Source organism: Copadichromis virginalis, linkage group LG1, assembly GCF_057382275.1.
Source record: "Copadichromis virginalis isolate Kocher_CV1m ecotype Utaka linkage group LG1, C_Virginalis_male_GT1.1, whole genome shotgun sequence".
NCBI classification, from domain to species: Eukaryota; Metazoa; Chordata; class Actinopteri; order Cichliformes; family Cichlidae; genus Copadichromis; species Copadichromis virginalis.
Window position 1 is genome coordinate 17956460 of NC_140618.1, and position 26727 is coordinate 17983186.

At 37.4% G+C, this 26727-nt stretch overlaps 1 protein-coding gene across 1 annotated transcript in view; it reads left to right on the forward strand.

Moving 5' to 3' along the window:
• LOC146718574 (chromodomain Y-like protein 2) overlaps positions 1-25244 on the forward strand; it is a 46453-nt gene extending 21209 nt beyond the window's left edge. The window contains exons 2-7 of the mRNA XM_085452878.1: positions 10101-10707; positions 17218-17435; positions 23219-23391; positions 23487-23697; positions 23785-23928; positions 24024-25244. Coding sequence (XP_085309004.1) covers positions 10101-10707; positions 17218-17435; positions 23219-23391; positions 23487-23697; positions 23785-23928; positions 24024-24182 — 1512 coding nt within the window. The 3' untranslated portion in view covers positions 24183-25244. The remainder of the gene's footprint in view (positions 1-10100; positions 10708-17217; positions 17436-23218; positions 23392-23486; positions 23698-23784; positions 23929-24023) is intronic.
• Positions 25245-26727: the final 1483 nt, after the last annotated feature.

Here is a 26727-nt window from a genome sequence, read left to right on the forward strand (position 1 = left end):
CAAATGTGCCTCGTTTTTGGACTATGTTTACGGCTTGTGGCTATGGTTTGAATATATTTCACAACATATGGTGCAATGGCAACACAAGATGTGCATATGTATTGTACATAATCAGGTCATATCAAACTTTCAATGCCATAATAGTGTTTATGGGATTGAAAAGCTTTTAGAAAGCTAAATGTATTCTACTAAATAGGACACTACAGTGAATTGTTTTTTGATCTCTGGCTTTTTGTTTCAGTGTGTAAAAGTTCTTGGGCAACATACCGAACCCTAAAATTGGGGTTTCGGGTTAAGCACTATGGGTGATTAGTAAGATGAGAAAAAACACACATACAGTCTATTTGTAGTGGTCAGAAGTTTGGGCTTTTAATGATACCTTTGAACGTTTTTTCCAGCGTCCAACATACATCTTGAATTACTTTAAAAAACAAGAACTTGGAACACAAGTTGGAATTTATTTTTATTCCACACAGGGTCTAAATGATACACATGGGCTCAAATGTGTATATATACACCTCATCTAATAATTTTGATTCATTGTCCTGTTGGAGCTCCCAGTGTCCAAGTTTGAACCCCCGTTTTAGCATGAAGTTGAAGAATTTCTAACTAGTCTTCCTCCTTTATTATTCCATCTGTCAAGGCTCTGTGTGCGGGCAGGCGGAGAGGAGGATCCAAACGCAGGACTCGAACATAGATTTGAGAATCAAAACCACAGCTTTATTGCTGGCCAGAAAACAAAACATAAACCAAACATGAAAACACAAGCTGGAACACACAGGCACGGTCTGAGGGTGAACAGACGTTAACGACGCGACACTGACATAAAGACACACTGGGTTTAAATACACTGAGGGAGTCATCAAGGAATTAGAGACAGAAGGGGGACACAGCTGGGAGAAATAAGACCTAACGAGACAGGGAGAGCGAAGCCGGAATACTGACATCAGACAGGAACAAGAACCTTCAAAGTAAAACAGGAAACAAAACACACTTTACTAAGACACAGACTAGACAGAGACAGACTAGACGCTGACCAAAGTCTACTAAATAATAATCATAATCACAACAGTATCAGATCATAATATAAAAAAAAAACACCAAGATAACAGAAACACCAAGTACCAGAGAAACATAAAGGAAAATCCATGATGCAAAAGTACCAAAACATAATGAACTCAAAATACTGGGTCCAACGGACCCAGAACCGTGACACCATCCACTTGGGAAATGTATCAGTACCACTGACACCAAAATAGCCTGAACATGATGCTACCACTACCGTTCTTAACAGTTGTTACAGTGTTCTTAGCTCTAAAAGCGTCAACTTTAGCAGTTCAAAAATAACGTTTGAGCCATTTGGCCACAATGACACTCTTTATCTTTTTCGTCCATCAAATTTTCACCCAGAAGGCATTTGTCATATTCATGTGGGCAGCTGCAAATTGCAGTCAGTGATTCTTTCTTGGTTGGCAAACTCACTTTACTGTGAACAGTGATGGTGGTGTTCCTGCAGTTTCCAGTTTATGGCAGGCTTGACAGTTGGTAGTTCCTGGGTTGTTCTTGAGCATCATAACCAATTTCCTCTTATCTGAGGGTGAGAGTTTGGGCTTTTTTTCCAGACTTTGGCAAAGTGGTAACACATCCGAATAACTTTTACTTAAGTTCAGTTGTTTGAATCACTGATCCGCTTTCTAATTGATCAGAGTATTTGTCAGTCTGGAGAACGCTGTCAAACAACACATAAGATAATGTTTGTGCTGATAAAGAGAAACTAGGAGTTGCAGTTAATGTTAAGGTAATATTTATTTATATAACAGGCTTAAAACTATAGAGTTCACTAAATTGTTTTACATTGAAAATATATAAGTATCCATTAAAACAGAGCAGAATCCACAAAATTAAAATAAAATAAAAGCAGAACATGCAATGCAATCTTCTAAAATTATGTCACACTGCAGCCAAGGAGAATAACTGGCTTTTTAATAAAGCTTAATTGCCTGTAACGTCTAGCACTGCTGATGAGAGGTTAGATTTGTAGGTTTGCTGCTGCTGCTGCAAAAGCACAGTCATCTCTGTTTTTTTAATCTAGTTTTAAGAGCTTGTGTAAAAGCAACTGGTTAGTTGAGAGAGCTCTTAAAGGTGAATGAATGTGAGCAGCTCAGATAGATACAAAGGGGCCAGTCCATTTAAAAGTTTTAAAAGTGAGCAATAAAATCTTAAATTCAATTCTAAAAAAGACAGGGAGGCAATGAAGCATGAAAGGACTGGGTAATATGTTCATTCTTTTCACCCCTCATCCGTAAAAGGCTGATGGGGTGCTGTTGTTACCCTGCAGGGCAGGCGGACAGGAGTGTGGACCACCCAACTTTGTGAACATGCTAACTCAAGGAAAATGATACACTTATGGTATCTATTAAAACCCCCGGAGCGTCACGATTCCTGGAATATTACTTCTGAATCCTTTGTCTTTCTGTGATGAATATCAATACGAAAAATTGAGTTTTGGAATCAGTTTTATTCCTGCTATTTTTTGTTTTAGCTCCAAGCTTATTTCATTTTTACCCCATGGCCATAAAAGGCTGATCAGGTATTGTCACTCTGCTGGGTGGGCGGGTCTAACTTTCCTTAAGACTTTGGAAATTGATCCTCATCCAGGACTTAATGTAACAAAGGCGGGTTAAGCAGAGGCTCTCATGGATCTCAGCTGTTCAATCGTTTAATCAATCTTCATCACTAACAAGACGTTCCTAGTCCTTGGCCTTGTCAAGTTAAGACATTGTAGGACTTTTAGCACCACTTACTAAAAGACTGCACATGTGCATGATGTGTGTTTATGCATGCAAGACAAAAGGGAGAAGAACGGTAGTGCACAGACCTTTGGAGATGGGCGGTCATTATAAACATAGCAGACAACGGATTTTGAAAGCTACAAAGGTTGTTTGAATTCCTTGAGTGTCTGAGTTTTCCTCTAACACAGGTCAAAAATCAGAAGTGAGTCTATGTACAAGAGTGAGAGAGAGATGGACAGAGAGAACAGAAAACTATCTCAAGTGTTGGTTTGAAATTCAACAATGACCTGTAAACAAACTCGGTAAGCGTCAGCAAGAAAAGCGGTTATGATCATGGTGAAATAGAAGGACAAATTAGTTTTTCGTTTTGTTTTTTCATTCTTTTAAAACCAGTCCGTGGTTTGCGTGGTGAGTGGATATCTGTAACTATAAACTACTAGAACAAAGCCCCATTATCCTTTGGTAACTGGATGCTGGCAAGGCAAGAAAACATTCATTTGCTCATGGCGAAAAAAAAACCATGTAGTGCTATTAGGGGTGGGCGATATAAACGATATATGATAGAAACGATATAAACGATAGAGCGATATAGTCAAAATTTCTATCGCGATAGTGCATGTTGATGATGTCATCAAGCTGCGCCTGTTTTGGTCGAAAGCATCGCAGCGGCTACAACCATTATCATCTGCAGATTATGGCGGGCGATAGTCATAGCAAAGAGATGAAGCACTTTTGAAATATGGGGAAAGCCAAAAACTGCCGTTCCTCCACTTCCGTAACATTGATTCATTAATGTTGAATTCTCTCGCAGCTGCTCTATTCCCATGTTGTTGCAGTATATTAATAACTAACCTTGTATTGTGGATGAATAATCTCAGTTGTTCTCCTGACTGAAGTTTGGCCCATGTATAGCATCCTGCTATGTGATTGCATTTGTCCCTGACCACCAGAATCCCTCACGTTAACTTTTATTGAGTGGAAAAAAAGTTAGCTGTGTCGCTAGCAATCACATTCACGTAGCACAACATTATATACCAGGTAGTCCAACTTCAGTAACCCTGCAAACGCCACTGCTGTTTAGTTTTCTGTCTTCATTTATGTTGGTAGCAGAGCTGTACGTTTTAATTAGTTTCAAAAGTCTCTCAGTCAGAACATGGTATGAAATGTTTAGGTGTAAACTAGCGAGCTAACTTCCTGTTAACTTCTAACTCCGTTAAATTTAATAAATTCTGTTTTCATGGATGCATGGATGTACAACTTAATTGTTACACCCGATAAAGCAGCAACGCTGATGATTTAATTAAAGATGAAAGAATTTAGACTGTTTTTAATTCTGTGTTCGTTTGACTTTGGGACCTGAAGCGGACGGAGTTTTGGACCCAGATTACTCCGCGAAGCTCCTCACTGCGGCAGCCGTAATGCTCTTACAATCCAGCAAGCAGTGCGGCTTACCAAAGTTGTACTAAAACATTTTTTAACAGATTTCTGCACGCCAAAATCGTGCAGAATTTAGACTGTTTTTAATTCTGTGTTCGTTTGACTTTGGGACCTGAAGCGGACGGAGTTTTGGACCCAGAATCCCTCACGTTAACTTTTATTGAGTGGAAAAAAAGTTAGCTGTGTCGCTAGCAATCACATTCACGTAGCACAACATTATATACCAGGTAGTCCAACTTCAGTAACCCTGCAAACGCCACTGCTGTTTAGTTTTCTGTCTTCATTTATGTTGGTAGCAGAGCTGTACGTTTTAATTAGTTTCAAAAGTCTCTCAGTCAGAACATGGTATGAAATGTTTAGGTGTAAACTAGCGAGCTAACTTCCTGTTAACTTCTAACTCCGTTAAATTTAATAAATTCTGTTTTCATGGATGCATGGATGTACAACTTAATTGTTACACCCGATAAAGCAGCAACGCTGATGATTTAATTAAAGATGAAAGAATTTAGACTGTTTTTAATTCTGTGTTCGTTTGACTTTGGGACCTGAAGCGGACGGAGTTTTGGACCCAGATTACTCCGCGAAGCTCCTCACTACGGCAGCCGTAATGCTCTTACAATCCAGCAAGCAGTGCGGCTTACCAAAGTTGTACTAAAACATTTTTTAACAGATTTCTGCACGCCAAAATCGGTTCGAGGTCAGTAAGCACAACCAGAATTCATACATAAGGCACACTCTCGATTTTTGAGAAAATTAAAGGATTTTAAGTGTGCCTTATAGTGTGGAAAATACGTTATACAGAAGAAAAGAATATATCGCAATATATATCGTTACCGCACATGCTTCAAATTATATCGCGATATGAATTTTAGGCCATATCGCCCAGCCCTAAGTGCTATCAGGAAACTGACTGATGTCTATGTTGATCAGATGATACCATGAATCATCAGTTACCATCACCTCTGGACACAAACGCTTGTGTTGGACTGCCAGCCTCCTTGCTGATTGTTGTAGAACATTCAGGATCTTTACCTGTTTTGCCTTTGCGGTTGGCAGCAAGCTTATTTCGTCTGTACACCTGTGCAATATATGTTAGGGCGTGCTCACACTAGGCACGGTTGCCTCATTCGAAGTTTGAGCATGAATGTCCCTCCTCACTGCCTGCCGTGCTTACACTGTCCTTAACAATCTGAGCCTGAGTACGCATCAGTTTGTCTCAGCATCTCAGCTCTTCTCATTCTCTTTCACACACATGCATGCCTTCCTGTAGAGGAAAAGCAGGACTTTTTTATGGCATTCTCTAGGACAGTGTTGGCACACTGTCCATGGGCATATTTGTCATTTACTTGAATTGATAAATAATCAAACTGAACTGAGCATTTTTTTTTATCCGAGACATCAGTCGCACTAGTCAAAAGAATTGGATTGAGCACCTCCTTTGAGTTTTATTATTATGCTTTTATACATCTCTTTAATATAGCATAGTGTAAACATTGCTACTTAGCCATGGAACTCCAATTATTTTTATGATAGCTCCCAAACCTATAATTAAAATGTAATTACACATAATGCAGTTAAAAACTGTTTAAACTCCTGCTTAGACTACTTGTCCGCTAAGAAGCTTTGCTCCGAGGCAACCCCAATTTCTGCTTTTCCTAAATGAGATCAGTGTCATATGTTTCAACTGAAGTTGCTGTGGAAATGATGCCTTCAGGGGATGTTGTTTACACTGTAGGTTGTTGGTGTAGCTTAGATGTCCATTTCAGTGGGATGATTTGTTTGGATGTGCTCAGCCTTCCTGTCTTAGCAGGTTGAGTTCAGTGTTTGGTAAAACCATTGAATTTGGAAATAAAATCTTTATCTAGATTAACTCTGAAACATTTTTGTAGTGATTTGTTAAATGTGTTTACTGGACTGCTCTCAATTATTTCATTTTAAATAAAAAAACTAAAGATTTCCAATTCTCCAATGGTGGTTGCAGTACCTTAAATTTCTCAATCATTCCTTTTATGCTGATATTGCTGAACATAATATACACTAGTCACAAATTAATTTTATGTTGTTGTCATATGAATCTTGTCTCTTGAACTTAGCTGAGCTTAGCTGAAATTGTGTTTTTATCTTGTTAGACTTCTTCTTTTTTTGTCTATCCCACTTCCCAGATTGTGACATTTCGTTATTTCTTTCCAATTAAAAAGAGCATGAGGTAGAGATTTATTCATCATCTGTTTGTTTAGACTTTTATTTTTTTTACTATGGGCACAAGTCTCTTTGAAAATGACCAGGAAATTATAGTGTTGACACAAGTTTATCAATAAAATGGTGCCATTCCAAGAAAAATTAGACAACCTAATGTAGACGCAGTTTTATAGCAAGAGCATTGTTTCAACATTGCACATTCATGCCACACATGAAGTCATTCTCTGCAGCAGATGCTTCAGCATCAAGAGTTTTTAAACCTCTCCTTTCTGTGTATGCAAGTGCACACCATGTTCAGGTTTTATCCTTCTTTCTCCTCTCAGCATGTATCTCTCTGCTTGGTTGCTAACTCTGACATTATCTTAGACTGTAAGCAACCTAATCATCTGTTCGTTTCGCTGCCACCCCTGCAGCTCACCCATCAAAGGCTGTTTACTTCTGTGCACGGCACATCTGAGAACATGATGAGCAGTTATTACCACAGCTATACTGAAGCCTCTGATAAAACCTCCTAGCCGATTAACACGGGTCTCATGACTCAAAACCTGTTTCTTCAGAAGAAGTCACATGGATATTTATTTTATATATTCATTTTGTTTTATTGTTTTTTTTTTCTTGTCATTTGCAGTAAAAGACATAAAAGGTAGATTCAAAAATACTCTCACATCTGGCAGTGATTATTATGAAATCTCATCAACCTTTTGATGCTTCACATAATTGAGCCTTCCGTGTAACAACAGTGGAGCTTCTGTTTATTTGTATGTTTTAAAAAATGCCATCGGTGACAGATTTTACTGGGATATTTCAGTTTGCCGTGTATGTATGACTTGTTTTTGGTGTGATGTGGATATTATGGGTGTTTTGTATTCTCTGTGATGTGATAATGTGCATGTGGGTGTTTGCGATGGACCGAGGGATCAGACAGAGAGTGATGCCCTTATTTTTGTCTGGCGGTGACATTTTGCTGCTATTGTATGTTTTGTACTTAGTAGCTTTTATTTAAAGATATTGTGTGTTTTCAAAGTGAAACCCAGTAGAAGTTACATAAATGTAACAAAATACATAAATGTAATTTAACATAACATTTATTTACATACATTTATATAAATATAATGTTGCATAAATTAAATAAATGTTCTATTTTTTCTTTCATGTGAAAGCCTCTTTTGACTTGTAATTTCACCTTCAGTCTAATCAACACCTTTGCGAATCAAGTTGAATGCAGTCAAATTGAAGTGCAAATTAATGAGTCGTTTCATTGTTGAAGTGATTAGTCACACATTGTGTATACCACAATCATGATTCCACACTAAGAACACCATGGACTTTATATTGTTTATGTAACAATAACTTACTTGTATCCATGGTTTTGATTAAAAAAGAATGACAACCATTGACTATAGGCATTTTTTAAATTAAATCTGAGATATTTGCTTGTATGAGTGTCAGAAAGAAATTAAGTGATGTGTGTGTTTGCTTTGTACCAGTTGAATTTCTATTTTGTTACTCTGAATTTATTCAGTTTGCAACAATGACTTCAGAAGCACTCCCATTTTAGACCCCTGCCAAGAACAATTATACACACCTCGGTATTTTTCTCAAATAACTGATTTCCAATTAAATGTAAAAGTTTCTTCTTTTGCCTGTGTGCCACCTGTCCTCATCTCTTCTCTATAGAATTATAAAATACTGGCTCGTCTGGTGTTTGCCTCCAAAAAGCCCATTTTTAAGGTTTCATCATGAAAACAGCCTGCAGCTCATCTTGGCTTCACCCTGGTTCTTATCTTTCTTATACAGGGAGTTAGCTCTTATCTTGAACTTGACACATGTCACACAATGTTTCTCCTTTTTTTTTTCTTTTTTTAACGATCTGGCACTCCTTGGCAATGTTTCAGAATATAAGGAATCATCTTCTGGAAAACATACTAAATATGGTCAGGCAATTCAGTGTACCCATTTAGCTTTTGATTTTAGTTATGTGCAAATCTGGTAAATGACACAGAATCAGACCTCTGAAGGTGCATCATCATCAAGTTTATCCAAAGGTGCGGCACACACTTTCACAAATCCTTCTTTTTCATCTTTTTCAAGATAAATCAAATTTACCGGGTACAGATTGCTATCTGAATGTAGACAATAAATATATATATGCATTTTTAATTTAAGTAAAACAGTTCTGCTTTTTGTTATTTTCATGATAAACCAGGTTTTAGCCCAATAATCAAGCATTACCAGAGGCCTGTACTGTGAAACAGGAATTTATTTAACCCTTATTTAACCAGGAAGTCAACTCTTAACTTTAGTCTTAGATGGGTTTGAACCCTCTTAAGAGCGCTGATTTATTGGTTAGCAGGTAACTTCAGAGTTAACACGAAGTTTTCAGTGCTACATAGGTGGTTTTTGCTTGGGTACATGGTAAATTATGCTGAGGACCAAACCTTAATATATGGAGCAGGTTATGTTCAAGTGATCAACAGGTATGAAATCAGTCTGCTGAATAATTAGTTATCTGAAAATAACACAACATTGCTAGAAGATCCCTTCTGAATCCTTTGTGTTTCCTTCATGAATATCAGTAAGAAAAAAAGATGGTTTTGGAATCAATTTTATTCCTGCTATTTTTAGTTTTGGCTGAAAGCAATATTAAATTTTTAATTTTTACTTAACTTTAAAGCTGATTAGGTGTTGTCGTAACCACAACCGGTGGGTGGGTGTTCAGGCAGTGTGGACACCTACGTTTGTGAATGCAAGAATGAGGCAATTTAGGATTTTTGAAAATGAAACCATAGGCACAATTGCGAAAAATCTCAGATAAAATTGAATCTCAGTGATCTCAAACCAAAGGTTAAAGATTAGAGGTCAAGTTTTATGAAAATCTTGTGAATGCAATAAATTAAGAAGTCACTTCAGATTTTCAAATCGATATCATATGTGTAAATGTGTCTTAAAAGTTTGAATCCCAGTTACCTCAAGGTCAAAGGCCAGGTTTTCTGAAAATGTTGTGATCATAATAAATTGAAAAAGGAGTCACCTAAAGTTTTCAATATGATAACTACGGTCGAATCTACTAAGACACAGACACTGCATGCTCTTTGTTATTCATTTAAGTTGTGGTCCCACAGAAGGATATTCATTTAGGTGCCAAAAAAGAAGCTGCTATACTAAGTCTGTGAAGAAGATAGTCCAGAGTGACAAGTTGCTACCATGCGAGCATGCAGTAACCTTCATTCCTTCAGTCAGATCAAGTCTCCACTTGTCACATCCAGTTTCAAGACTATGAAGTGATGATGGCTAAAATACTCATGTTCAGGCTTCAGGACAGAATGTGTGACACCATGGTGCCAACAACCATTTTTATTTTTTTTTCGTTTTTTTATGTACTGTCTATCATCCGTCTTCTAGCTTTAGCTGTGTTGCTTTTAAGTTGGGCTGCTGCATAACTCAAATGGGTTCCCAGAAGAAGCTGGGAGGTGGTGCTGTGGTATTATCTGAACTGTGAACTCGGAGAATCTTTAACACCCCTATGCCATTGTGACTAAATATTGGAAATAAAAACGGGGTTAGAGACTCAAACACAAATGCATTAAGTGTTTTGTGATAATTTTTGTCATTAGAATATTGTCTAATAATCTGTTCTTCTATGTTGTACTGTTTGTTTTTGTTTTTTTAAAGGTGGAGCAGATCGTGGATAAGAGGCGGAATAAGAAGGGTAAGTGGGAGTATCTAATTAGGTGGAAAGGCTATGGAAGTAAAGAGGACACCTGGGAGCCAGAACACCATCTACTACACTGTGAAGAATTTATTGATCAGTTCAATAGCTCAAGACTGCACTCACACAAACGGCCCAAAGTTTCCAAAAACCGTGGAGAGCCCTTCATTCCTAGCCACCTTTCTGCAACAGATGACTCAAGAGCTAGATCTGAAGCTCGAAAAAAGAAAAGGACTAGTGGCTCAACTGTGGGGGTGAGAGTAGGGACTGTTCTAGGGATTGGAAGTGGAGGATCAGGAACCACTCAAAAGCAGAAAAAAGTGGGTGTAGGACCTGGAAAACATGCTTTAGGGGACAGAATGAGCAAAGCGATGACATTTAAAGCTCCTCCACCAGGCGGACCTCCGTTTGTCCCGTCATTGAGGGTTCCTCATAATGGACTACAGAACGGAGAGATGGACTCTCTCATGTACAGGACTGCAGCAAGGTCACAGCGACTGCCCTCAGACAGGGTGGATGGAGAACTAGGACATATGGAAGCCAGCGGACAGCAGTTTACTACTGAACTAGGTAAGTTGTTAAGAAAAAGCAGATAGTATGGTAAACTGAGATGAGGTGATGCTGGATTTTTGAGGCACATATTGTTATAGAAATATGATTGTTGTTCTTATGCATGCCCGCTCAAACCCGTGCTCCTAAATCTTGTTTTTAAAACTTAATATTGGTACAGTAAGTATTTCATATATATATATATATATATATATATATATATTATAGAAAAAAGGTTTTGCTCATAAATATAGATTTATTGCTGTGTGATTACATCTTTCAACAACTTAATGCATTCTCATGAACTTCGAATTAATCTATTAAAGATGCGTAGGAGTGGGTGCTGGTTCCTGTAAGCCACCATATTGCCCTGCCATCTGGAATACAGTGGCCAAGATGAACACTGCTGTTCTGCCTAATCACGTTTTATTCATGTGTCTAAAGACTGGCTGCATGCCTCTACGTTACATTTAATGTAAAGATCATATTTTACTCTTTAAAACAATTTATGAGTATTTAACATTTTTGCATCTTTCTCAGTCTGTAATTTTCCTCCTCCTCTTCATCTGTATCCTCCACCACTTCTCTCATTTCCACCCCATCCTATTCCTCTTTACATCAACTCTCATCTCCTGAACTGAAGTCAGGGTTGTAACACACAAAAAATGTGCATAAACATTTTTTTTTATTTATTCCCCAAATTGTCGCCATTAGTTTTTGTCAGCAGATTAGACTTGCTACTGTCCTGTGCACAGCTGACAACAAGCCAACCAAACAGCAACAACAGCTTGTTAACCTTATGCTAGATACTATGAGGCTTGAGTGTCCTAAAAATCACACTTTCTCCCTGATAAACAGTTTGATTACATTCTCGCATCATATCACAATTAATTCAGTTAGTTTCCCTGGCAAAAACAGCAGCCCTCACCAACAGAGGAGTTCAAGAGATCCTCAACACCTCACCTCAGTATCACTGTCATTGGATAGAAGTGAGAGTCACTGACTCGTTGACTCAGTTCACAAAGTTTTAAAACCTTCTCCAGAGTAAATAAACGTGGAGTTATTTGTCCTACAGTGTCCACTGTACCTGGATTTATGCACTTGAATTGGAAGTGGTAAGAAAACAGAATTCAGTTGACTGTAGTCTCAAATCTGCTGACATCTGGTGGTGAGATTTTACTTACTACCTCTTTAAGGAAGTGTGGCGTACAATAATTCCACCAAAAGTAAATAAAGTTCAAATAAATAATTAAAAGCCCAGAATTACCAGGATAATCACACCCATGATAAGTGTACATAAATTTCTGACAACGACTGTAAATGTAAAATGAATCCAGATTTGACCATAGCTTTTTTGTATTATCCCAACACCATGTCCTGTAGTGGCTTGTATATAGATAAGGATGATTTATTATATTTTTCCACCTCACCCATAACACTTACTACACCATGACAATAACCAGTAACCTGTAGTAGAAGTAATAGTGGCAGTAGTAGAAGCTATTTATTTATATATTTTAATGTTACCACAGTACCTCAGTCGCTCTTGTATCATACAAATGGCCTCACATACCTACTGTGGTTCTTTCGTGCTGATAACACCTTTGAATTTCACTCCTGGGTCACAGTCCAGTGCCTCAACCACTATAGTTAATCATTAATTATGTTTTTAAAAAGTCATCTTGATCTGTTTTAGCAGAAAATGAGAGAAAAAAGCTGAATAACTAAGCATACTAGTACATAGTTGTAGGTTGAGTGTTTCCATTTTGCCTTTAGTTCAGAGGATGTTTTAAATTTTCTGATATAAAGATACTAGCTTTATGGCCACTTGCGTCATTTGCTTGTTTAACTGTGAGTATCTACTGGCTTTACAGTCATGAAACATGCTATGTAAGGCTTTATATTGTCTTTTCATTCAGTGGCACTATAGCAACATGAACAAGATGACTGTAAATAAATATGCCAAAAACATGTAAACCATATTTACCCCATATAGAACTGATCATCTGGTTTGATTTTGTTTAAATTACTTCATAAATAAAGACAATTACACAATTCTGAGGTCAAATGTAAACAATTTTCACTTTTCTTTTTAATCAGCTTAAGTCAAACTAAGCCCTCTTCTTGCTTTTTGTGGATACAATTTTTCTGATAAGCCTAAATTTCCAGTTGCAAACTGAATTTCTATTGCTTTTGGATATGATGACATCACTGTCATGGTATGATCCACAACATATCAATTCAATTTCTCAGTTGTTCATTAATTTCAAAGCATCCTAATTTAACAAGTGATTGTGATACTTTATAAAAGTCTGTTGTTTATTTATGAGGATGGTAGGGCTGCAGCACTAACCCATCCTAATGGCCATCACTCTGGGAGCTATTATAGTTACTAATCTCATAAGCCTCAAAAGACTGCCCTGCTCACCTCATCCAAAATCCTGTGCTCCACCCATTAACCCGTTGAAGTCAAACGGGTCCCTGTAAAGATGTCACTATTTTGCAGATCATTTCTGAAATTGTTAGTTCTAGACTGGATCAGTTCTTATGTGGGATCCAAACTATCCAAACAACTAATCACAGTCAAGTGTCCCTCCAGTTGCTTCACTCAAGCTGTATTATTTTATATCCATTGTTCACATCTTATGATATCTGTTTAGGTTCTCAGCCATCCACGTCATGGTAGTCTTGAGACCTTGTCTTTGAGTGTTGGACCTCTTTTTACCGAAAGAAATCCGGTTACCTTCTTTTCAAGTGCTCAACACTAGTGGATGATTGCAGAATTGGTTAGGAGAAAACTTTTTCAGTATCTAGCCAAGTCAAGACCAGGTACATAGACCTGCTCGAGAACCAGAGGAATTGGAACCAGAGGAATGTACTATAATGCAAGATTAATAGGTTAGAGCTCAGGTTAAAGTCAGTGTTCTGAAGTGTCTTTTTACCTGCCTTTTTACCTGCCTAGATCACTGTAATAACTTACAGATTCTCTGCCAGGGAAATATAATTTTTGCAAGTGGTAATGCTGTACTTTACTAAAACCACTGAATAAAGCGCAAACTGTCCATCATATTGTTACAGGAATACCTGTGTATTGATTTGCTGATGCATAAAATGTATAAATGTTACCAGTAGATTAAAGTATCGCTTGCACTGCTGGAATTGCAGCGATTAGAACACAGAACTCTCATGAAGAGTACCTATTCAAGCAGTAAAATTAATTTCACTTTTTTATCTGCCAACAAATTAAAGTGATTCCCATTTTCCTTTATTAGATATTAGACAGGAGATGTGAATGTTTAAATGTTTCAGTTTAAAGTTTCGGAGCTCTAATGTGCAGCTGTCACCTTAGAACAGCGGCACTCTGCAATAAAAATAATTAACTTGAACGAAAATGTAGTGTTAACCTCTTTATTTGTGTAAGTGTTGCATTTCACTGTTCTGTTTTGGGGTTTGTTTGTTTTTTTATGTTCTTGTGAAGATATGACCTGAGTCACACCGTGCCACTTGGTGAAGAGTGCTGTAAAAATAAAATAGGGGAGACATGATGGAATTAATGAGCTGATATCCAGCCTCCCCTAGCACTGTCCTCTGAACCCACTGCTCCACCCCTCCCTTGCAGCTGAGCCTGCCACTGTTCTTTATAGAGTTTTAATTACCATTTTATCACCATCCTTATCATCTGTCCGTGACTGGAGTAGGTGGCACTCATAGGGATCACTTTTGTGGGAAAGAAGTCATATGACCTGTGAAATGCCCTTTTTTTTTTAGCTTTGAAGTGAACATGCATAAAGCATAAGGCAGGAAGCTGGCCTTAGTGGAGAAAGCTGACAACCACCAATGTAATATCTGTTATTTCTAACTGGGGTTTTAAGTCAGGCCAGCTAATGCAAAGAAAGCCTGGCTGTGTAAGTGTGCAGTAAACCCCTCAGGCCACTAGTGTTTATTGATAATATTACCTCTGATGGAAGTAGTCACATAATGCATGGGGCTGTACTCTGCTTGAATTCAGCCATATGCTGCAAAACTCTTTGGCCCTTCACAGTGCAAATGGATAATGAAGCATACTACCAAAGCAACCCAGGAGTTTCTCAAGGTAAAGAAAATGGATAGTCTTCAGTGGCCAAGTTAGTCACCTGATCTCAGTGTAGTAGAGCAGCCTTTCTGTTACTGAAGGCAAAATTGAATACAGAAATACAAATAAACAAGCAGATTTTACATACAAGTAAAAATATAAGTAAAATATTTTAAAAAGTCATAATATTTAAAATGATGTTAGCTTGTTGAATTACTTCCAAGTCTCTGAAAATGAAGACATAAGTATCAAAATGGTTGTAAGCACTTAACAATGTATGTAATAATTTAGTTTTGAATAATAGATGAAAGCCTGCGCTTCAATCACAGCTTTTTTGTTCATTTAAGTTCTGCTGTGGTGGTGCACAAAGTCAAAATCACAAAAAAAAGTCATTGTCCAAACATTAATGGACCCAATTAAGGTGGTGACACAATTTCAGAATTGGCACCCAAAAAAACCCCACAGTACCTACAAATTAGTTTTGTTTTCAAGCTTGCTGTAAAAAATAAATCAAATTAGCTTTTTAAATGAAGTCACTATTAGTCAAGTTTCAGATTGTGTTAATTAAAGAAAACAAATTCCCAATGTATGATGATTATTTAAAAGTGCATTCTTATATTTTCAGGCAAGAAATACTTTACTTTTATCTTCAGTCAACATGAACTTTATTGTTTAAGGACCAGAGTTTTGTCTCCATATTTTCATCAGTCATAAATTTGGCTGGAAAAGCATCACACCATTTGCTCTAGTAAAAAGACTCTTGTGTACCTGAGTAATTTCTGATTTATTCTGGTTATTTTTTACCACAGCATCACTAGATGTTCTTAGATGAGGAACATGTGCTTTGTCTGACTCATTTTTCTTTCTGCCTTTAATCATTTATCTTGTAAAAGTCTACAGCTGAGAATGTGGTACTCGACCCTCTTGGACATTTCTTTTTCTTTCTCAGTGCAGATGAATCAGTGATTTCTGTGCATTAGATATTACACTGCTCCTGTACGTTAATGCTCCTTTGTGTGACAAGACCTGAAAATTACACTGATTGCTTTTAAAATGTGAACATGAGATTGCATGTAAATATAACTGTGGGCAATTTCCAAGGTTGAAATGTTAATGCAATCAAGTTGAAATTCACTGAATCACACCAAGAGAGTTGTGATATTGTGCAGAGAGAATACCCTTAGATGACACATGTATATGTAAAAGTAGGTGTAATTGTCCACATCGCATAATAACACTGGGAACGACTAAGAAATTCAAATTTAATTAAAATCATTGCTAGTATAAAATTATTCAGGCTAAAAACCCCCAAAACAAAACGCATTACTGAAAAAATAATCTTTTTTTTGAGTTCAGATAATGTAGTATTTTCTAGACTTCTGTATATGGACTATGTATCTTTTTTTCTTTTCCTTCAGCTTTCAGCTCCAAGTATTAATAAATAATATTATAGTATAAATAAATGTAGTAAAACTAAAAGGATGAATTTTTTTATTAGGAACTTGTAGGCTTGATAGGCTAAACACAACATTTATTTGATAGTTGGAGTAATTTTGCAGGCTTTGTTTAACACTGTGACATGAAAAAGACTCAGGCCACACTGTGGCAGCAAAGATAATTTGCTGTAAGGAAGGGTTGGGTGTTCTCCAGATTTCAAATACACTGATCGGGCACAACATTGTGGCTGCTGACAGGTGAAGTGAATAACACTCATTATCTCTTCATCATGGTAGCTGTTAGTGGGTGAGATATATCAGGGAGCTAGTGAATATTTTCTCCTCAAAGTTGATGTGTTCGAAACAAGAAAAATGGGCAAGTGTAAGCATTTGTGCGAGCCCGAGAAGGGCCAAATTGTGATTGTTAGACTAACTGGATCAGAGATTCTCTAAAACTGGGGTTATGGGGTTTTCCCAGTCTGCAGTGGTCAAAATGCAAGAAAAGTGATCCAAGAACGAAACTGTGGTGAACCAATGATAGGGTCATGGGTGGCCAAGGCTCACTCACACATGGGGAGCAAAGGCTGGCACATGTGATCCAATCCAAAAGATGAACTACTGTATCTTAATGCTTGCTCAATCATCCAGGTAAGGAAATCCCAAAAAGTTGATTATATTCATCTGAATGAATGTTTTCAGTGGAAGAAACATTTCGTCACTCATCCAAGTCACTTCTTCAGTCTCAGCGGACGCTTTTAAAAGGTCCGCAGTCTAACCAAACTAATATTTATCGAATAATTTCTCTGTGCGAAGTGCAAATCAAAGTCCCTTTTTTTTAATGCTCTTTCTTAAAAAATATATTTCACCCTTAAACTTGGATTTGGAAGCACTTTGTAATTGCAATAGCAATAATTGCAATAGCCAACTGTAATAGATTTTTTCTTTTCTTTCAGTTGCTGTCAATTATTTTAAAACGTTCTAGAAGACAGACTGACCTGTTCTGTCACTTCTTGTATGAATCAGGCTCACCTTTAGCCAATGGGAAGATGCACCTACACAGCTCAGTGAAGCGGAAGCTGGCTGAGGAGAAAGGCTACGTTTTTGACAAGCGTCTCAGGTACAACGTGCGACAGAACGAGAGCAATTGTCGATTTCGAGACATTGTGGTCAGGAAGGAAGAGGGCTTCACGCATGTCCTGCTCTCCAGCCAAACAACAGATAACAATGGTCTGACGCCAGAGGTGAGAACAAAAAAAACACACGAGTGCTGTGCCCATGTTACATTTTTCATTTGATTAGTGCATGTCGGTTTATTTATATTTACATAATTTATATTTTGTGCTTCGCTGACACGTATTAATTGGTGTTGATTGTATCCTAGTTGCCATGGAGTTCTGTTTGGGGGGAAAAAAAGAAACCATGAAAGTTTGCCCAGTAACTGTTGTAGAGATGCCCTGGAGCTATGCAGTAGTTCCCTAACTGCTCAAGGGGAGTTTTTCAGGAGACGGTTTTAGAAAACTGTGGTTTTATTTGACAGCTGCCAGGTGTGAAAATGCTAGCTGCATAAATCTAACACAGGGCACTGCTGAAAAGGGGGCACAGTTTCCTCAAAGCTGCCTCCTAACAAACAAGGCTTCAACAAGTTTAGCAATTAGGGGTACATATAATGCAGTGTTTTGCCATCTGTTGTTACTGCAGCAAAATGCCAGTTGAACTAGTGAGGAAATTATGCTGCAAGATCATTGAGGAAGTCTTTATGTAATTATTCTTAGAGAGAGAACTGGATACCCTAGAGATAATCGCCAATGATTTCTTCATAGCTGTTTGCTATTTAGGAATATCACTCCCATTGCTTCTACAGGCTATGGTCTCCAGGAGGCATGGGCATCATTAACATAAACATTATTCATAGTATGTAAATGGGACAACTGGAATATTGTTTTGAGAATATAGTTTGGCTGTCATTAATTTCCCGACTTCTAAAATAGGAGTACCCTTAACTAGTTAATGAGAAATCTAAACCAATGTTTGTTCTTTTTTATTTGCAGTGCATTCTCAAAAAATATATTATTTAAAATGTAAATTTGTGAGTACAAAAATAAACTTTTAAAATGAATTCTGCCTTTTCAGTCTCTCCATTACTTGATAAGATTAAGGTATAAAATGACAAAAAGTTTTTGGTTGATTTCTTAATAGATTATTCAGGGCCTTACTGTTTTGAGAAACACTTCTGATTATGTGTAATGATATACCAGCTGAGTCTTCTCTACAGGCATTTAGGGGGCATAATCTGTACCAAGCTGTGTCCTCCCACTTTTGATGAGTTTTCTTACGCTCTTGTCAGTAATTTGGTGATCACCTGCTAACTCCATGTCAGTCAAACTACCTTAAAAAAATCATAATCTAGCAGTGAAACAAACTGTAGATGTTGAACTTTATAGCCATATCAACAGACGGTGTCTAAATCTGTAATTTAAATCGCTGATCAGAACCTGTAACCTATATTTGTATATTCAGGTTTTTTTGTGCATAAAGGTTTTATTTATTGTTTTTCTTAATGACCCTATGAAGTGAGAACAGAAATATTTGAACTCGGTGTAGAATTTGCTTCAAGTTGCATCTATTTGTGGTCGTTCTTTTTGCTTAATCAGACATGGTTATTATCAGTATATCCAGGTGTAGTGCTTCAGTGGATTAAAGTGTTAGGTTACCCTAGTTGCACACTTTCCACAGCCCATGTGTATGTCCACATGGGTAGAAGTGACTTGAGGGTGAATCAAAGGATGATTAAGGGTAAATGCAAGGCTGTCCGATTTACTGAGAGAGCACAGATTTGTCAGCACATGCCACACTACTGGGGTAACAACTTTGCATTTGCCCTCCAAGTAGACTCTAAATAGACTGGAAGACGGTATTAGTCCAAACATAGCTGACTTTGTGTGCATCAACAAGGCAGATACAACATAGACTCATTCGTCTAAAATATATCACTATAGTTTTACTCAGGCTTTGCTCAACGGAGGCATAAAACTCAAACTTAAAAAACTGGGTGAAGAGCTTGAGAAAGGCTGGAGCATGTGCATCTGCAGTACTTGATGTCATTTAATGGCTCTCTTCTATGCAGCTTTGTGAACTGTGATGATTCACTCGTTGATCTGGCTGCCTGCAGGATTCTTCCAGCCCATGATTGGTTGCTCACTTCCACACTCCAATCAACAACAAGCTGGTCTATTTAAATTTCCTATGAGTGATTTCAGTAACTTGCTCTCCCCAGATGCATACCAGCAGCTGAATTTTGATTTCTGTTTCAGTTTTAATTTAAAGGATTTAATGGAGATACTATTTAAACTGTTTAGTAATTCAAGCAATTTCCATACCATTTTACTGTTTATAGAGTAGGTGTATACTTTTGCTTGAAGCTGAAATATAATTATTATCCCGGATGACCCCCCCAAATTAAGTTCCTCAAAAGCCTAAGGGATGAGGGGAGTAACAACAGGGGAAAAGAAACTGAGAAAAGAAAAAGAGTAGCCCATGAAAATGTGGTTTTCATTTAAAAGAATAGAGCTGAAAGAGAGAGCTACACAGGTATACACACCAAACAAACGACAACCACAAACTAAAATACACTGAAAAGAGATTGTTAACAAACAAGTTAATAGAGAAAAAAATTGCTTTCGACAGACATTAGGTACTCAGTAAAAGCTCCAAAGAACCACTAATCTGACAGTCAAATCTCCGGCCAAAGACACTACTACAACTCACCACTCTCAGGGCTGGCCCACACACTGAGACCAAACCGCTTAACACCAGCGTTTACAGTGTTGAGTGGCTAATTGCTGAGTTCCTCCAAGGGAAATGGATGACAGCTGAGTTCAGGGAGAAACAGGACACATCCACATGCACGCCAACCCCAATATGTACTAATATACCCACTGACATTAAAAAAAAAAAAAAAAAATCAGGGTTATTAATGTGGGCAACACAGATGTGTAATTAGCAGTGCTGCCATACAGGAAGAAGGTCCTGGGTTCAAATCCAGATTCGGGTCTTTCTGTCTTGTATTAGCATGTCCAAAAACATGTGTGGGTTAGGTTAACTGGCCATTCTAAATTAGCCATAGTATGAATGAACAGAATAGTGACTAGTGTCCAGGTTGTGACCGTTTCTTGCTCCATGACAGCTGCAGTGGCCTCCAGCTCCTCCTACCATACCTGACCCTGATCTGTATCTGCATCTCTGTTTTGTATTAATAACACGTTAGTACGCTAAAAACATTCAGCTGTTCTTTTTTTGTGCATCATTTGCACAGTTGTGGATAAACACTTTTTCTCTACCTCCTGTCATTTATATTTTGAGAGTAATTCATTCTGGTCTGTAACCATACAGAAAAACATTTATTTATTTTAAATTTCATCTGTGTAAAATTGAACCTCGTTAATAAATGAATGAGGTTCAATCTGTCAATGTTAACAGGTCTTTTTTTAGAGGTCTATTAAAATATTATGGCATTAGCCACAAATTACATGCAAGCCAAAATCATCTGCCTTCGGCTCATAACCCTAGCAAACAGGATTTTCATCTTCTCAGATTGTAGGATGTGTCTCACATCTTCCACAGAGGGTGGTTCTGGCTTTGATACAGCATCATAAGCACGGCAGTCTGTACTTCACAAGCACCGAAGTGGCCTAAACTATGTGTGCACATGTGTGTGTACTTTCATCTGTGACACTAAGCTCGTAAGCTGTGGGCTCATCAAACAGCTCAGATAGCTCCTTATATGTCTCTCAGTCTTTGAAGCCACAGGAACAAGAGAGTCTACGGATGTGCTTACTGAGAAAATCTTGAAAAATATCCCAGTTCCTTTTTCTTCTAAACACTCAGTGCTGGCTGTAAGTGAGAAAGTCCCCCTATCTATTAACTGGTACACTTTCTATCACCTTTCTGGCCTAAAGTATTGTAGCTTTCTATTATAATCCCATTGTTTTTCAACCAACTGGGTTTTCTTTCCCCATTTCATCAATAAATAAAAGAGAAGTAAGAAATTAAAAAGTGAGAAATATCCTTAACATTTTCTTTGAAATGGCTAGTTCTTGCATCCACAAGAAAAACAAATTTCTGTTCTGATAAATTTAAAATATTCTTACAGAAAAAAGTGCTGATGCTGATCAGTTTTCTATGTTATTTGCCCTTTTCTAGTTTTATTATACATTAACATATAACAAGCTGTTCAAGAAACATGTAGCAGCCGAACAACTTTTTTTGGACCTCCTCAACAGTTCTTCAAATATTGAGGAACACCTTCTCAAATTAAAACCAAGACTCAGCACTTTAACACAACATTTTCTTCTAAACTAAATGTCCTGAAGATTAAAGCACAGAGCATCTCATTAATTGTCTCAATGATAAACATGCCTAAATGCAGACTGCAGCAGATTTATCTACTAACGTCTTCAAGTTCTCCGACTCCTCATGAATGTCACTTTGATCGCCCTCCTCTTTCTCTGTTTGATCGAGTGGAACTAGCATCTGTTCATTTCTCCTTCATGTATCTGAGCAAGTGTTTCATTCACCTCCTAAAATAATGACATTTGTAATTTCTCACTTTCTGTCATGCTCGTTTACACACACACACACACACACACACACACACACACACACACACACACACACACACACACACACACACGGTTTCCATCATTGTAGAGGATATTACATTGACTTGCATTAATTTCCTGGAGACTTATCCTTACCTTAATCAAAACGTGCTTGCCTAACCCTTACATTTACTATTAAATTTCATTATGAGAACATGCTTTTTGTGCCCAACCACGTCACTGTGTAAACGGACTTGTGTCCCCACAACATGAGTAATTCAAATACGGAGACAACACAGCACACACGGTTAAAACTGGGGTCAGATTATGTGCTTGGTGAGACATAGAGAATTAAGTTCACTTTTGAGGTTGAATGGTTAATATGGGTCAGGAGTGATAATCTGATTAAAATGCAACAACACAGTGTGCAGACTGACTGCAGAAAGTGACATGGTGGTGTGGGTGTGGGGCTGGGGTTTGTCGGGTTGACTGTCTGACAATGTCGGCAAACTCTCTTGTTTATCAGATGAGACAAAGGCCAAACTCTTAATACTGAATTTTGCATATATTGTTTTAACTGGCAGCATGAAACGTGTCTCTTTACAGACTACTAAAATGTACTGGGCCCAGTTGTTGACATACCATACTGCAAGGAGGTTATATTCAAGTAAAGTCTGACCAATGTTTTCTTAAAATACTCTTTTTTTTTTTTTTAATTCTTATTATAACATTTAGAAGTTTACAGACACAGCTTTTCTTCCTTTGTAACGCATGCAGCCATAAGGAGTGGGAATTGTTAACATACAGTTAAACCAGTTGTTGCTGATGGGCAGGGTGTCAAGGAAACAAGCTGCATAGTGCTAGTTGTCACATTAACATCTTACCCACAACAACCCCTGCTCACAGAGTAACATCAAGTAACTAGAAACCATTTCACCGCTAAGCTGACCTTCTACACAGAAACTAAGCTTATTGGAGCAAAAGTCTAAAAGCTTGTTTTGATTTATTTTTTGCCCTTTAAATTTAAGTAGAGAATGTAAATTGTATAGTATTTATGCAATATATATATATATATATATATATATATATATATATATATATATATATATATATATATATTTAGCATGTTTAAACTGAATATCTCAAGCTTGTTCCTTCAAAGTGAAATTTTGTTAGATGCTGTGATGTGCTACACAGTTTTCAGTCTCTGTTAACTGCAAGGATACAGAAGGAAGTCTTGTAGTCCCAGTGCTGGTCTTTTTTTCTTTTCTCTGCTCTGGGCATTGCAATAAAAAATAATGATGTACCTAGTGGATCTTCAGTTTTACTCTGAGGATTCAGAACCTATATTTAAGCTATTTCCTTCCCAACCAGTCCTCTTTTGTTGGTTAAGAATGTAATACACATTTGTTCTTCTTTCTCTTCAGATCATGAAGGAAGTTTGTCGAGCTTTGGGTAATGCCGCTGCGGATGACAGTAAATTACTACTGCTCAGTTCAGTGGGGACTGTTTTCTGCAGTGGCCTGGAGCCATCGTATCTGATAGGGCGTCTGTCCACTGACCGCAGAAAAGAGAGCAGCCGCATCGCAGATGCTGTACGGTAAGAAGAAATCACTCCACTACAGGCAGCAACTCTTTTGTGTGTTACCATTAGTCTTGATAGAGTCACTGCTGATCATTCTGTGACCCCTTTAGGGACTTTGTGTTGGCATTCATCCACTTCAAGAAACCCATTGTGGTGGCAATAAACGGCCCTGCTCTGGGCTTGGGAGCATCCATCCTGCCACTGTGCGATGTGGTGTGGGCCAGTGAAAGGGCCTGGTTCCAAACTCCATGTGCAGCCCTGCACCTCACTCCTTCTGGATGCTCCTCTTACACCTTCCCTCAAATACTGGGCGTCGCTCTTGTGGGTCCCATCAAAATCTATTTTTTAGCAAAATTCCACGTAATGTTATGTGGTTCCACCGATAGCATTTTTTCTCCTTCATTCCAGGCCAATGAGATGCTCTTCTGTGGAAGAAAACTCACAGCACAAGAAGCATGCAGTCGAGGGCTCGTGTCGCAGGTCTTCTGGCCAACCACATTCAACCAAGAGGTGATGCTGCGTGTGAAGGAAATGGCATCTTGTAGCGCAGTGGTAAGTCTTGTTGATCTACACAATGCAGAAGGCAAAGGTGTCTCTTAAGGATGGAGATGAAATAGCTCTTTCCCCTTTTTCTGTGTGTTTTAAAGGTCTTAGAAGAGTCTAAATGCCTGGTGAGGAGCATCCTCATGTCCGTCCTGGAGGAAGTGAATGAGAAGGAATGTCAGATGTTGAAGCAGCTATGGTGCTCAACTAAAGGACTAGAGGCACTCTTCAGTTACCTGCAGAACAAGACAAGTGAAAAGTAACCATCCCACCACAGAAATTATAGATGATCAGTGTGGGTATGAAGCTACCTAAAAAAACAAAAAAGGGGGATCAGGTTGGCAGTGCTGTGGTGTCAAACTCATTATGGGCCTTTTATTTCCATCTATCAGCAGGAGAATTCTTTCTGATTTCTTTCTGTGTATATCTGTTAAAAATTAAATTCAGTCATGATCACTTTTCTAAAAGAGGTTTTTGTTTTGTCCCTAAGTTTTCCCAGATTTCCACGCTCTGTGTTAATGAGGCAAAGGGCCAAATATGCATTGCGTAAGCGCAGGGAGGTACAGAGTGCATCTGTACATATGTGAGACTTATTCAACAAGATGGATGAAATAATAAATGTATTTCTGACTGCACATGACAAAGTGATGATAATATATAGAAGAATAATATATATTTATTACAAGCGTGTAAAAGAGTTGCTTTGTGTACATAGGATGCATTTTTCCAGGATTTTTCTTTTAGTTTCTTACTGTTTTGAATTGAAGTGTAAACCAAAGTTTGCATGAGGACACAGTTGCTTGCTCCTTATCATGCACATTCTCTCCTATTTGTATTGACTGTGTGTAGTCATGAAGTAGTGTGGAATTCTTTTTCCTCATAATTATATTTTCTTACATAAACATCTTTATTAAAAAGAGCATTTCTGTTTGCTTACATTATTAAAATAACCTGGTAGATGAAATTAAATTCTTCCATTTAAATAAAATAAAAAGTATTTCAGGTGGGGGGTTTTTTGTTTTGTTTTTTAAATAAAGCTATTTAGTCGTTTCCCTCTTTAACATTATAGGCAAGAATACTGTCTTTAATTTTTACAAATAATCACACGAAGGCCAGGATTTCTCTTCTCTTGCTGGAATAATGCACCGATAATTTTTACTAATCTGTGAATGCTAGCACTAAATAGAAATGCTGAAAGTAACTGACTGCAATTCTCACAGGGGAAAATTGGTGATGAATCCGATCAAACTGTGCGCTACATATAGGAGCCTTTATTGAGTAATTGTCATTATATAAAATGTATGAACATTCTTTTAAAAAAACAACAACAAAAAACCCCAGATGATGTGTTTTTTTTCCTTAGCTGTGCGTTTTTAGAGCACAGAAGAGATGAAAATATCTGGATTCTCAAGCATCTTCAGCTGTCGTTGAACAATAATGTCGAAATTGAACATTTTTGTTGCTGGAATCCACTTCCTGTCCTAACCTGCATGTGATCATTCAAAGTTTCAAGAAGTTTTATATTCTGTATGATATTTAGGGATCTATTTTGTTTTACCAAAATGTAAATGTGTCTAGCTCTGTGTACATTTTTTTAAAAGGTGTCCATTTTGCAGTTAAATATGATAATATATATATATATATATATATATATATATATATATATAATGTAGACTGTTTTCTGTAACTAATTGCATGTAATATACTGTAAATGTGCTGCTTGTCTGAATTCCTTGTATTTCAGGGTATGTTTTGTACCACCATTATAAGTACTGTTAGAAATGTTGCGTTTTATTTTTGTATTTATTTGAAATAACTGTTGTGCCGTGCCATGTGGTTTACTTTGCACCAGAGGCACCCCGGCTTCTTTTTCGTGACCCTGCAGAAAAGTGAATTAGCAAAATAGGCCCAGAAAAAAGAAAATGTCTACATAAATACGTCCTTCATGACCAAAATGTTAACACTATTGCCACTTGAAGATATGATTTATAAATAGAGGTGTTGTACATGATCAGTGAGAGACATGGGCTCATTTAATTTAATTTACATTGTGCTTTAAAACCTTTGTGAGTATGAGCTGAGGTCTGTGGTGTAAACAGATTGTTGACATTTGTATAAGATTTAATGCAATGTGAGATTGTTAAATGATTTTGTGGTCATTGATTGCTGGGATAATAAGGTTGGAAGCTTTTTTTTGTTTTGTTTTTGTCAACCAAAAATTGACAAAAACAAACAATGCCAGACTTCCACCTGAGCGCATTAAATCTAAAACCTTTACAGTCACACCAAATGATTTTACACTTACCGTCTAAAGGAAATGTGATTCATGTAACAAAATCTAAATTGCTGTATACTCAGGTTTCTGTACAAAACAATTTATTGTGGTCATTAGATCCATGAAAGGAGACCCTGTCTTTACTTCTATTGTACTAATCTGATGATAGATTATTTATATTGTGTCATTTGCTTCATAAGAAGAGGTATAATATGGCTTCTGTACAGCATCAATGAACACAAGTCACTCAGGTCTGCTGAGCGCTGCTCACGCTGAAGATTCATGGACTTTAATTTATTTATTTTGTAAAATATCAAATGTCTTTGAGTGTCAACTTGGACAGAAGCATTTCTTTGGTTTGAAACTTTATTTAGGGCTATGGGAGTTTATAATGGATTTGAGCCCCAAATCGCCAGCTCAGCATGTGTTTGAAGTGTGCTTGATGAAAATATTTGAAGTATATCAGTTATAACTTGCTCCATTATTTATTACAAATTGCAGGTTTATATTTTATTTTACTTTTTAAATACACA